The 11,903-nt window shown below is 34.7% G+C and overlaps 1 protein-coding gene across 8 annotated transcripts in view; it reads left to right on the forward strand.

The window, feature by feature from the left end:
* The window catches only part of LOC128557762 (purine nucleoside phosphorylase-like), a 48,821-nt gene extending 40,769 nt beyond the window's left edge, over positions 1 to 8,052 (forward strand). For all 8 annotated transcript variants that reach the window (XM_053545981.1, XM_053545975.1, XM_053545980.1 and 5 more), the window contains one exon: positions 1,698 to 8,052. In XM_053545981.1, coding sequence (XP_053401956.1) covers positions 1,698 to 1,900 — 203 coding nt within the window. In that variant the 3' untranslated portion in view covers positions 1,901 to 8,052. The remainder of the gene's footprint in view (positions 1 to 1,697) is intronic.
* The last annotated feature ends 3,851 nt before the right edge of the window (positions 8,053 to 11,903 follow it).

Genomic DNA, 11,903 nt, shown 5'->3' on the forward strand with positions numbered 1-11,903 from the left:
ATAAAATGAATGGGAACTTGCCTGTTTATAAGGATTTAATTTCATAGAGGAGTCTAGATTCCACAGTAAAGGCTACATATGTATTGGCTTTTTCTCTACCATTAAAGAGCTTGAAAGTCACCACATGATCGTAATCGACAGTTTTTGTTAAATCCCAACAAAAAAAAAAAATCATTATTAACTATTTTAAGGGACAAACCCACATATTTTAGGCAAAAAATAATTTCTCTCAAAACTCAAAAAAAAAAAACAGTGAGTAGCCTGTTGTGCTGTAGTTTCGATCCCCTTAACACTTCCTTCTGCGCATGCGCATTAACAAAGACATGTGCGAGGGTCAAAATTAGGTCAAAGTATATTTTGGGCATTCCTCCAAAGATATAAATAGCTTAAAACACAAAGAAATATAAAATATATAAATTATGCATACAAAAAACCAACCATGTCATCGGTCTGAATCACTAAAAAGCTTTCTTGTTAATTCGCACCCTCTGAATGCATATGTGTAGAAAGTCTTGTTTAATGTGAAAAATTAGTATTTACGCACAGTTCACTTTGTTCATTCCACCCTGAAGCCACTTGTATGTAGAATTGTAAAATAATGATGTACAAACTGGAAAGTGTAACTTTTTAAAAACACATGTCAACTGGATGATTAGTTTCTGGACGAAGAAATTAGTTTTAGGCACTGCAGCCTTATTTCGTTTGACCCTCTATAAGACACCAATTAGTTAGTTGAAAAATCAAAAATACTGGCATTATGCAACAAAATGTATTATAAAATAAGATTCAAAGCAAAATCAAGAAATTTAGAGTCAAAAGAGCAGATGCGTGGACAATTGCATGACCCAACAACCCGCGAAATCGTCAGCCGCTCGCCTCATTTTGCATTAAAAATGGCGGACCAGTAAGTATGAATTTAATGGTAAAATACAGGGTTTTTGAAAGGGAAGCAACTACCGGCTGAAAAATCAATACACACCTGCAAGAGTTTGGTTGCGTAGAAGAAAGTTTAGCGAAAATTAAATGGAAACTACAACGATTTAATGGCAAAAAATCAGGAATTTAGATGAAATTAAGGTGGAATATATACTGTGGCAACCATTTGTTTGATGATTTATCTGCTTTTTGCGCATGTTGAGTGATAAATTCGCGTTTTACGCTTAGGTGAATCTTCGACGTATCAAACGTAACCGGTACTTGGCTGATGTCAGATGCGTCTCATGCGTTATTTCGGAAAATGCTAAGGGATCGAAACAGCAGGAAGGGTCGAATTGACAAGAAGTAGGCATACTCTGAAAGTGAATAGTGGTACAAACTTATCAACATAAGATTTTTGGAAGATATTCTTATAAATAACCAAAAATATTGTGCGAAATGTAGTAACCATTGAAAGGCTTTTGAAATAATGCAGAAAGTTTACATTTTTCTTGCATTTTTACCAATATCTAACTTTTATTTTCACCCACTCTATCATTTTTCAGTGTTAAATATACATTCTATGCCAAACTTGATGGAAATAAAAACTTTGAAAAATTTCACCTAATCTATGGGAGAGTAGCTTTAATGTCATAACTTTCTTCTTTGCTATTTCTGTTTGCTCCATCAGGTTCAGCCAACCTCAGATACAGTGAAGATCATTATAAAACAGGTTTATAAACGTGGATCATTTTACTGAACTCTTAATATGTATTATTTAGGTATGAGCACAGTCCCAGAGGTATTGGTTGCTAACCACTGCGGAATAGAAGTATGCGGCATCACTCTGATAACAAACAAATGCGTGATGGAATACGACTCGACGCAAGTTGCCAATCATGAAGAGGTCCTAGAAACAGGACAAAAACGTGCCAAAGATATGCAGAATCTCATTGGTGAAATAGTTGCTGAGCTGGGAGACTAAATTGGAGTTTACACATGGACTAAATGATTGGCATATGTGTTCAGTAATATTTGGAGTCTTAGATTTTTGTTGGTTTTCCCTATTTTGGTTAATACAACTTCATTTTTAATTATTTTTGCATGAATAGATATGCTAAGACTACAACAAAGGATTCCAAGTTTTAAGAATTTAAAAAACTTTTTGGAAAACAAGACAGCGGGAAATTTTGGAATTTTCATGTTTCAGGCTTAAAGTCTTGATTTCAAATGTATCAGGTTAAAGGGGAACATTAGCATTGGTGATACCTTTTACTAACAAAACTTAAATTATCATGTCATTTGTCATTTCCTATCCATCTTACAATAAGGTGATTATATTAATTTTATGGTGGAAATAAGCCAAGAGAAACATCTTTTTTTTTTACTCAGTTCTACTGAAAAGAAATGTTTTCAAGTGAGTGAGTTGCTTCCTTTTAACCAGCAATTAGTGAAGAATAGAAGTCACATTTTACTTTCATTTGAGCCATGCCATGAGAAAACCAACATAGTGCATTTGCGACCAGCATGGATCCAGACCAGCCTGCGCATCCGCGCAGTCTGGTCAGGATCCATGCTGTTTGCTTTCAAAGCCTATTGCAATTAGAGAAACCAGTAGCGAACAGCATAGATCCTGACCAGACTGTGTGGATGCGCAGGCTGGTCTGGATCCATGCTGGTCGCAAATGCACTATGTTGGTTTTCTCATGGCATGGTTCATTTTGTCTCTCTGCTTTGTTTATATTACATTTCAGTTTGAAACGTGTTACGCTACTTTTACTAGTTTTAACTCTACAGTTGGAATTGTCTAAGCAGCCTCCTGTTTTAAGCAGCCAGTCAGTTTTGACCTTTCCTTAACCACCTGCTATTAACAGCGAAGTTGCTTCCTTGGCTGGGTGGTTAATACAGGTTTAACTAGGTATGTTAAATTTAGAAATGGGTATAAATCCGTAGGAAATGTTATTAGAATGTAGGATAAGCATTTACATATAATATTATATACAACATTCCTATTACATTAAATTTTATACAGTTATTATTCATAAACATTCAGTTTTCAGTAAATAACATCCATTTTTAATCACTAAATGAATGTTCCATGCTGTATGTATCTAAAATAGAGATAGCTTTCTAATGCATTAGTAAACAAATTTTGAGGCTTTTTTGCTTTTGTTTATTAGTTTGGTTGCATAAATTATCCTATTTACTATTAATGATTTCCCATTTTGTTCTTCCAAAAAATTAAAAGTACTGATACCCAGATTTTACACCAAGAAAGAAACAGAAACTTTTTAGATATCAAAAAATTATTGCTGTATTTTCTTAAAAAGACTTTGAAACTTATTTGCTGACAGATTATATGTTAGTTATGGAAACATACAAGAAATTAGTTGTTTTTACAAATTTTTCCATTCAAAATTGAAAAGCATTTGTACCGTAATTGGGTAGGGGGGGGTAAACTGTCTTAATTATAAAACTTTATGTTTAACAAACATTAGTACGTTTTCCTCCATGGTGTATTGTTTAAGACCACTGGAAAATTATTATTGCTGCGGCAACGTTGGTTTGATTTCTGACCCGGGCATGTATTTTTCTTGATTTGGCGTTTTTAAGACAGTTTAGACAAAAAAATCATGCTCTAATGTTCATAACATGACCAAACTTCAATTTTAAAGAAAGACTATTTTTAGCCAAAATCTGGAGGTCAGTGCCTTTAACTTGTATCTCAAACATTGTATTGCTTAACATTTTACGTTCGTCTTTCTCTCAGCATATGCCTTTGTGTTATGCACGGATATTGCATATCTATTTGTCCTGCCTTTAAATGAAGCGTATGGGGAGATGTTTACTTTATTCAACAATGCAGAGCTGGTGCGGTCATCTGTGCATGTCCGGAAATGATTATCAATCGGAGTACAAGGCAAAAATAAGCAAATATTTGCATGCCTGCACGCATTTAGTGTATATGTATACTATACTGACTAAAGGTTAGGGTTAGGATTACCATGGTTACAAAATATATACATTAAAGATACTTATAATTCAAATCACTTGAATATGGTATATACCGGGGTCTGTAATTTACACAGGCACTCCAGGTCTGCAGTGAGTCACAGTCTTTATTCAGTAGCAGCTGTCATATACTAGTAGCCATATTTACTATTTATTGATCTTGTTTTTTGTAAGAAATTCTTTGTTATGTAAACAAAAGGGAGTGGTTTTATGGTGTTGAATTGTCTGTTACTGACATTTTCTTGTTATATGCTGATTTTTAAGAATTTTGATATATGTGAAATCTAAAAATAATGAGTTATTGGGATTTTAAGATGTGTGCATATTTGAAGCCCCTGTTGGTATTGATAAGATTTCGATGAAACTTGTTCAAAAACTTTATTTTTTCGCTTCAGACTTTAACATCAGATTTGGGTTTTACAGGAATGTTTTACATGTGTATGGATAGTTGTGCAGTGGTCCAATTAATGCTTAATAAAACATATATTAATCACTCAAGAAAATGAAACAATACGTAGTGATTAAAAGTTTTCATAATGAATAAATCTGCACACTTTCTTGTTGACAGTCATGTTGCTTCTCAGGGAAAAGAAAAAAAAGTGTTCTTAGGTGCCCTCCACCTTTAAGACATGTATGGATGTTCAGGTTAACAGCAAAGTTATTTGACAGCTTAAAATTATAGGTAGTTTCATTTGTATTAAAAAAATACTAGTATGTACAAGTTTTGCAACAGAGTTACTGGGCAACTTTTAGGAGAGCCGTATAATTCCGCTAGAGAACAAATACATATTTCTTATTGCAAAGCTTAAATTGTTTTATTACTTACTCATTTACACATTATGAATAATAAATGTTTGTTTTTAGACTGAATATAATATTGTTATTGAGCTTTTGTACGCAAAGACACATATTGACAGTTACTATGATACCTGATATGAAAGTTACAAAATGTACTCGCATCTAAAGTTTCACTGTAAGTTACAAGAATTTAAATATGCATATGTAATAAAATCTGTCATATATGTGAGGCATCATATTTGAAGTACCTGGTTTTGAGAATTAGACTCGAGAAATTGGAAAAATGGGGAAAAATATCTGGATGATTCTTGAGTAACTAGTTCATTATATGAAGGCATTAGTTTCATGAGCATAGAATTTTATGGTATTGTCCAATTTCACTAGGACATTATTTTATGAATTTCATTTTTTTTAAAGTATGAATTTCATTTGATCATTAGGATTTCATTATGTGAGTTATAATTAGTGATGTCATATTGGCAGTGTGTCAATAGATCAATAGTGCTTCATAAGAAATGAGCAAGAGAAAGTGTAGTGCTAAAAGTGATTGTACTGAATTTATTATATGAACCACACCATGAGAAAACCAACATAGTGTATTTGCAACCAGCATGGATCCAGACCAGCCTGCGCATCTGCCTACTGCAGTTAGGGAAACTGTTAGCAAACAGCATGGACCCTGACCAGACTGCGCGGATGCGCAGCTGGTCTGGATCCATTCTGGTTGCAAATGCACTATGTTGGTTTTCTCATGGTGCGGCTCATATTTCTGTATATAAATAGTTCAGCCCTCTTTGTTCATGTTTGTTGCTTGGAGAAAATGAGTAGGAGTTGTTTGGATATTGCAAGATATATATCCATTTCTTTGTTTCATTTGTTTTTGGTGATTTGGCAAATGCCTCGATCACTCCGCATGTTTTATTTTCAGTTTAATTTGTAACATATCATTTGTATGACTTAAAAGTTTTCTCTTGGTACAGCTATATATCTTTGATTGGATTAGAATTGGACTGTAGCCCTTGAAAATACTTACCCCACAATGTCTAGTAGAACTTAAAAATTATCCTTTTAAATCGTCATGAACTACCGGTATGTGACTTTTTAAAATTAATAGATCAAAAGACATTCTTTATGGATTTGAAGTAAAAGGAACTTATTTTAGTTGATTGAATGAGAAAATTTTGGTTTTTGAATTGAGGCAGCTGTTGCTTTTATTGTTTGATTTTTTGTGTTATTTTAATTAATTCTTTTTTTCCTTTAAATGCTCACCTCACAACTTTGCTTTCTTTGCACTGAGCTTACTTGATATGTTAATGATAAATGAATCTCATTATATATCTGCCCTACCTCTCATATTATTCTGTTGCTTGAGGTACATTACAGATCGTAAATAAAAACATACTGGTGCACACAGACATGGATGTAACTCTTTAATTATAATAGTGCTAATTAATTACCTTATATTATTGAAACTTTGCGTGATAACATGCCAGTGGTGTACCACAGTTCCCAGGTAGAACTACTGGAATGGAAAGGACTTATTTTATCCATAACCTGTTCAGGATGACACCCAAAATGTCCACATTTAAGGTCTGTTTTCAAGATTAAATGTTTGAAACAGTTTGTGGCATTTCAGGAAGATCTTTATTAACTCAAGCATTTCTTTCATTCCCTCGCCACCTTGAGTCATCAAGTATATAGTTTACTGTATGTTCTCTAAGTATCTCTACAACAAGCATAGTTCAGTAATCTCAGTGGTGTTTGCATAGTGAGGGTGCACAGTACTTTGGAGTGGATTTTTGAATGCTCATTTAATTTGTCAATAATGCTTAATACTCTTACACCCAATTGTTTTAATTTAAAACAATACTATCCTCACATATACATGTATTTTAACTGATTTATGTCATATTATTTGTTACTGGTAGTTATTTTAGTGGGACTGTTTATTGTGTTACATAACCTATTGTAGACTAAGTCTTACTGAATGGCTCAACAGCCAGTAGCCAAAACTACAGACCTCAGGCTATACATATCATATTTGATCTGTACTATATCTATGCTTATACAGTTTCCAGTATCAGTTACTTGTTCATACTTATATTTAACATTGACTTGAGTGTTCAGATTATATTTTAAAACATTTGGAATCTACAAAGTTTTGGCTGTTAATTTAGTATGTTGACCAAGTAAAGTCAGACCAGCTTTGTCTTAGAAAAATTAGAACATTCAGGAATATTTGTAGAAGTTAGTGTAGTGATTTATACATTTCAATGTCTAAAATGGAGTAGGGAATGGTTTTACAATGACATAAATTTTTACAGTTTTTTTTGCTGATAATTTCAGATGGGATTTTTAGTCACTTCTTGTTGAACATGTTGAAGATCAGGGTACAAATGCCATCTATGTCATTTCGTTTCACAGTCTTGAGTCTGATTTAATGAAGTCCTTTCTGAAAAATCAGTTTTTATACGCAAACATGGATATTAAGGGAGGTATTTTCTCATGCTATTATTTTTACATAATGTTACAGCTTTTATTTAAAGCACCGGTTGCTTCAGTATTGCATATTTAGCCATTGTTGATGTATAATATTTACTCCAGGGTTGGAGATTGTAAAACCGAGATTCAGGACCAGTCTGAAAATGCAACACTGCTATTGGTCAATTTCGAAAGTGTTCAGACAAACAACCAATCAGATGCTGAAGTTTGGAGACTGGTCACCAAAATTTAGTTCTTTGACCCCTAAGACTGTATCTTCACAAAATGCAGCTTTTATACACAAATATAGCAGCTTGACTGTGTATTTCAGCTAAACATCCTGACATTGTTATCATTTTGGCAGCCGCATTTATTTCTTCTCATTTGTTAACTTGAGGTCCAATATTTGAAAACCAGTCACAGAACAACCAGATCAGATTGGTTGTTTCTGAGCTAGACATTAAAGTTGGCCAATAGCAAGGCTGCATTTTTAGTCTGGTTTCAAGTTTAGGAATCTTAATAAGAGCTACATTTTGCTTTTGAACAAGTTACTCTGAGACTGAGGTAACTTTTAGCAATACTTTTACAGCATGTGATTAAAAAGTTGTTAAACAGTTTTCAATTCTCTGCTTTTTTTTTTCATAATACAGCTCATAGTATGTTTTTAAAGTTCAAAATTTCTGATTTTTGATTTTGTTTATTAATTCAACATAGAAAGTAGCACATTGTGGACAGGTACATCTGTAATTAGTTGATGGAGATATATTATTATGTGTTATAGAGGTGTGAAATCATTACATTATTTCTGGTTTGTTAAGTATCTTTATTATATATCAATTAACATTTGATTCTCGTACTTGTATTTTGTTTAATCCTTGACCTTAAAAGTGTCCATTGTCTTAGCTGTTTAAATGTGACTATGTACAGCTGATAGAATTATTAAAAGGGCCATAATGGTGTGATTTGGTGAAAAACAGTCGTATAGAAAGTGAACTGTTAAAAGTGTGAGCTGGTGAAATACCTTGTCTCACCGTAATACACTACCCTTTGTGTTTGTACCAAAAGAGACCTATGTACCAACAAACTTGAGCAAAACAATATAATTTTTATACGCCCGTTTGAAAAACGGGACGTATTATGGGAACGCCCCTGGCGGGCGGATGGGCGGTTGGGCGGGTGGGCCGGCAGGCGGCGTCCACAGACCTTGTCCGGAGCATATATTCTACATGCATGGAGGGATTTTGATGAAACTTGGCACAGTTGTTCACCATCATGAGACGGAGTGTCATGCGCAAGAACCAGGTCCCTAGGTCTAAGGTCAAGGTCACACTTAGAGGTCAAAGGTCAAATTCAAGAATGACTTTGTCTGGAGCATATCTTCTTCATGCATGGAGGGATTTTGATGAAAGTTGGCACAATTGTTCATCATCATGAGGCCGAGTGTCATGCGCAAAAACCAGGTCCCTAGGTCTAAGGTCACACTTAGAGGTCAAAGGATACAAGAATGAAAAATTCAAGAATGACTTTGTCCGGAGCATATCTTCTTCATGCATGGAATGATTTTGATGTAGCTTGGCACAGTTGTTCACCATAATGAGAGGGAGTGTCATGCGCAAGAACCAGGTCCCTAGGTCTAAGGTCAAGGTCACACTTAGAGGTCAAAGGATACAAGAATGAAAACTTTGTCCGGAGCATATCTTCTTCATGCATGAAAGGACTTTGATATAACTTGGCAAAATTGTTCACCATCATGAGACGGAGTGTCATGCGCAAGAACCAGGTCCCTAGGGGTAAGGTCAAGGTCACACTTAGAGGTCAATGATACAAGAATGAAAACTTTGTCCGGAGCATTTCTTCTTCATGCATTGAGGGATTTTGATATAACTTGGCACAAATGTTCACCACCACAAGACGGAGTGTCATGCGCAAGAACCAGGTCCCTCGGTCTAAGGTCAAGGTCACACTTAAAGGTCAAAGGTCAGATACAAGAATGACTTTGTCCGGAGCATTTCTTCTTCATGCATGGAAGGATTTTGATGTAACTTGGCACAATTGTACACCATCATGAGACGGAGTGTCATGCACTGGTCCCTTCTTTTGAATTACTTCCCTTTGTTGTTACTATAAATAGCTTATATTGTAACTTTTTCATTATAAGTCGTAGGGAAAAATCGAGACCACTTTTCTGTAGTACAACATGCATGTTACATCCAATTCTGAGGTGTATTTTGAGCTATCTCTACCTGGTAAGGATTTTTGTGTGGACTTGTAATTTTTTTTTTTTCGATTTTTTTTTTTTTTTTTTTTTTTTCTCTTTAAAGATTAACTTCCCTTAGTTGTTACTATAAATAACTTACATTGTAACTTTTTTATGATTGACCGTACGGAAAAACCAAGACCACTTTTCTGTGGTACAACATTGATGTTACTTTCAAATTTTGGGTGTATTTTAAGGTATCTCTACCTGGTAAGGATTTTTTTTGTGGACTTAGAAAAATAAAAGAATTACAATAATTTCTAAAAAAAAAAAACATTGTAAACAACTAGAAAATTAAAATTCCATTTGCAAATACAGGTGCTAGTGTAAACAAATTTGCTGTGACGGGCGTATATTGTGACATTCTGGCACCCTTGTTCTCTTTTCTACAGTTGACCATGTCATACTTTGTGGCATACAATCATGCAATAAGTTCAGAATCCCAAATCTAGAGGTTTGCTGTATACCTCTACTAAATGGTACAAATGGAAGTGGGTGTTATGCCTTTAGTTGTATAATGGAGCAGGGATGAATGTTTGGTCAACTTTGGCTTTTCCTTCTTAGTGTCTATTTAACGATGAATTACAAGGTCACCATGGACACATTTTGCTGATCAGCATGTCTGCTGACATTGCACATGTATTGAGGTTTAGGTCAACAGACCCACATCATTGCATTTGGGAATCGAAATTCTAGTTTTGCCTTTCCCAAATTTTTTTCTGTTTTTCACAAAATTGTGTTTGCTTCGTATTTTTAAGCCATTTGAAGGATTTTAATTGTCTGGAAAAAATGTTTGCAATAATGACACGAAGAGCAGAATATTATTATATCTTCAGTCATGATGGTTCAGGGTTAACGTTCATGTGCAAAGATTAGATGTTAAATTGGCAGAAATTTAATTCGACTGCTATTTTTTAGCCCTCTTAAGAATTTTTCAAATAATTTGCAACAAATATTTGTCATAACACTTTTTAGTCACTTGTTCAAGGTTAGTTATTTCCAGTCTGTAGGACCAAGAAAAACTGATAAACAAGAGGGCCATGAAGGCCCTGTATCGCTCACCTGACCTAAAGATCATTAAGATAACATTCTGACCAAGTTTCATTAAGATAAGGTTATAAATGTGGCCTCTAAATTGTTAACTAGCTTTTCTTTTGATTTGACCCGGTGAGCTAGTTTTTGACCCCATATGACCCAGATTCAAACTTGACCTAAAGATCATCAAGATTAACATTCTAAGTTTCATCAAGATAGTCATAAATGTGGCCTCTAGTGTTAACAAGCTTTTCCTTTGATTTGACCGGTGACCTAGTTTTTGACCCCACATGACCCAGATTCGAACTTGACCTAAAGATCATCATGATTAAAATTCTGACCAAGTTTCATAAAGATACAGTCATAAATGTGACCTCTATAGTGTTAACTAGCTTTTCCTTTGATTTGACCCAGTGACCTAGTTTTTGATCCTACATGACCCAGATTCAAACTGGACCTTGAGATCATTAAGATTAACATTCTGACCAAGTTTCATGAAGATACAATGATAAATGTGGCCTCTACAGGGTTAACTAGCTTTTCATTTGATTTGACCTGGTGACCTAGTTTTTGACCCAAGCTGATCCAGTATCGAACCTGACCAAGATTTTATTAAGGGTAACATTCTGACCAAGTTTCATTAAGATTGGGCCAAAATTGTGACTTCTAGAGTGTTAACAAGCTTTTCCTTTGATTTGACCTGGTGACCTAGTCTTTAACCCCAGATGATCCAATATCAAACATACCCAAGATTTTATTGAGGGTAACATTCTGATCAAGTTTCATTAAGATTGGGCCAAAATTGTGACCTCTAGAGTGTTAAAAAGCTTTTCCTTTGATTTGACCTAGTGACCTAGTTTTTGACCCAAGATGACCCAATATCAAACTCATCCAAGATTTTATTGAGAGTAACATTCTGACCAAGTTTCATTAAGACTGGGCCAAAATTGTGACCTCTAGAGTGTTAACAGTCAAATTGTTGACGACGACGGACAGACGGCTGACGGATACAGGGCGATCACAAGAGCTCACCTTTGAGCACTTTGTGCTCAGGTGAGCTAAAAATCAGTCAGTTTGTTCCTATCAAGTTGGATGTCTAAAACCTACTGGAGAAAGATCCCAGGTACCCCTCCAGGCATTTTTTCAGGCAAGAGCTACTACCATGTAAGAACCACTGACATGCAAGTCAGCTGGATGGCATCTTTTTCATGTAGACTCAAGCATGGCTGAAACCAACATAGGTAACAGGCAAGTGATTGTAAGTTGAACCCCTTAAACACACTGAAATGATCATTTGAAGTTTAACATAAGGGCATGTCAAACTTATTTCAATTTTGTTTATTTGTTGAACACTTACATTCTGACGAGATGAATCAAGGTGCAAATTAATCAGAAAAAGTTCACA

This window comes from Mercenaria mercenaria, chromosome 6, assembly GCF_021730395.1.
Source record: "Mercenaria mercenaria strain notata chromosome 6, MADL_Memer_1, whole genome shotgun sequence".
Taxonomy (NCBI): domain Eukaryota; kingdom Metazoa; phylum Mollusca; class Bivalvia; order Venerida; family Veneridae; genus Mercenaria; species Mercenaria mercenaria.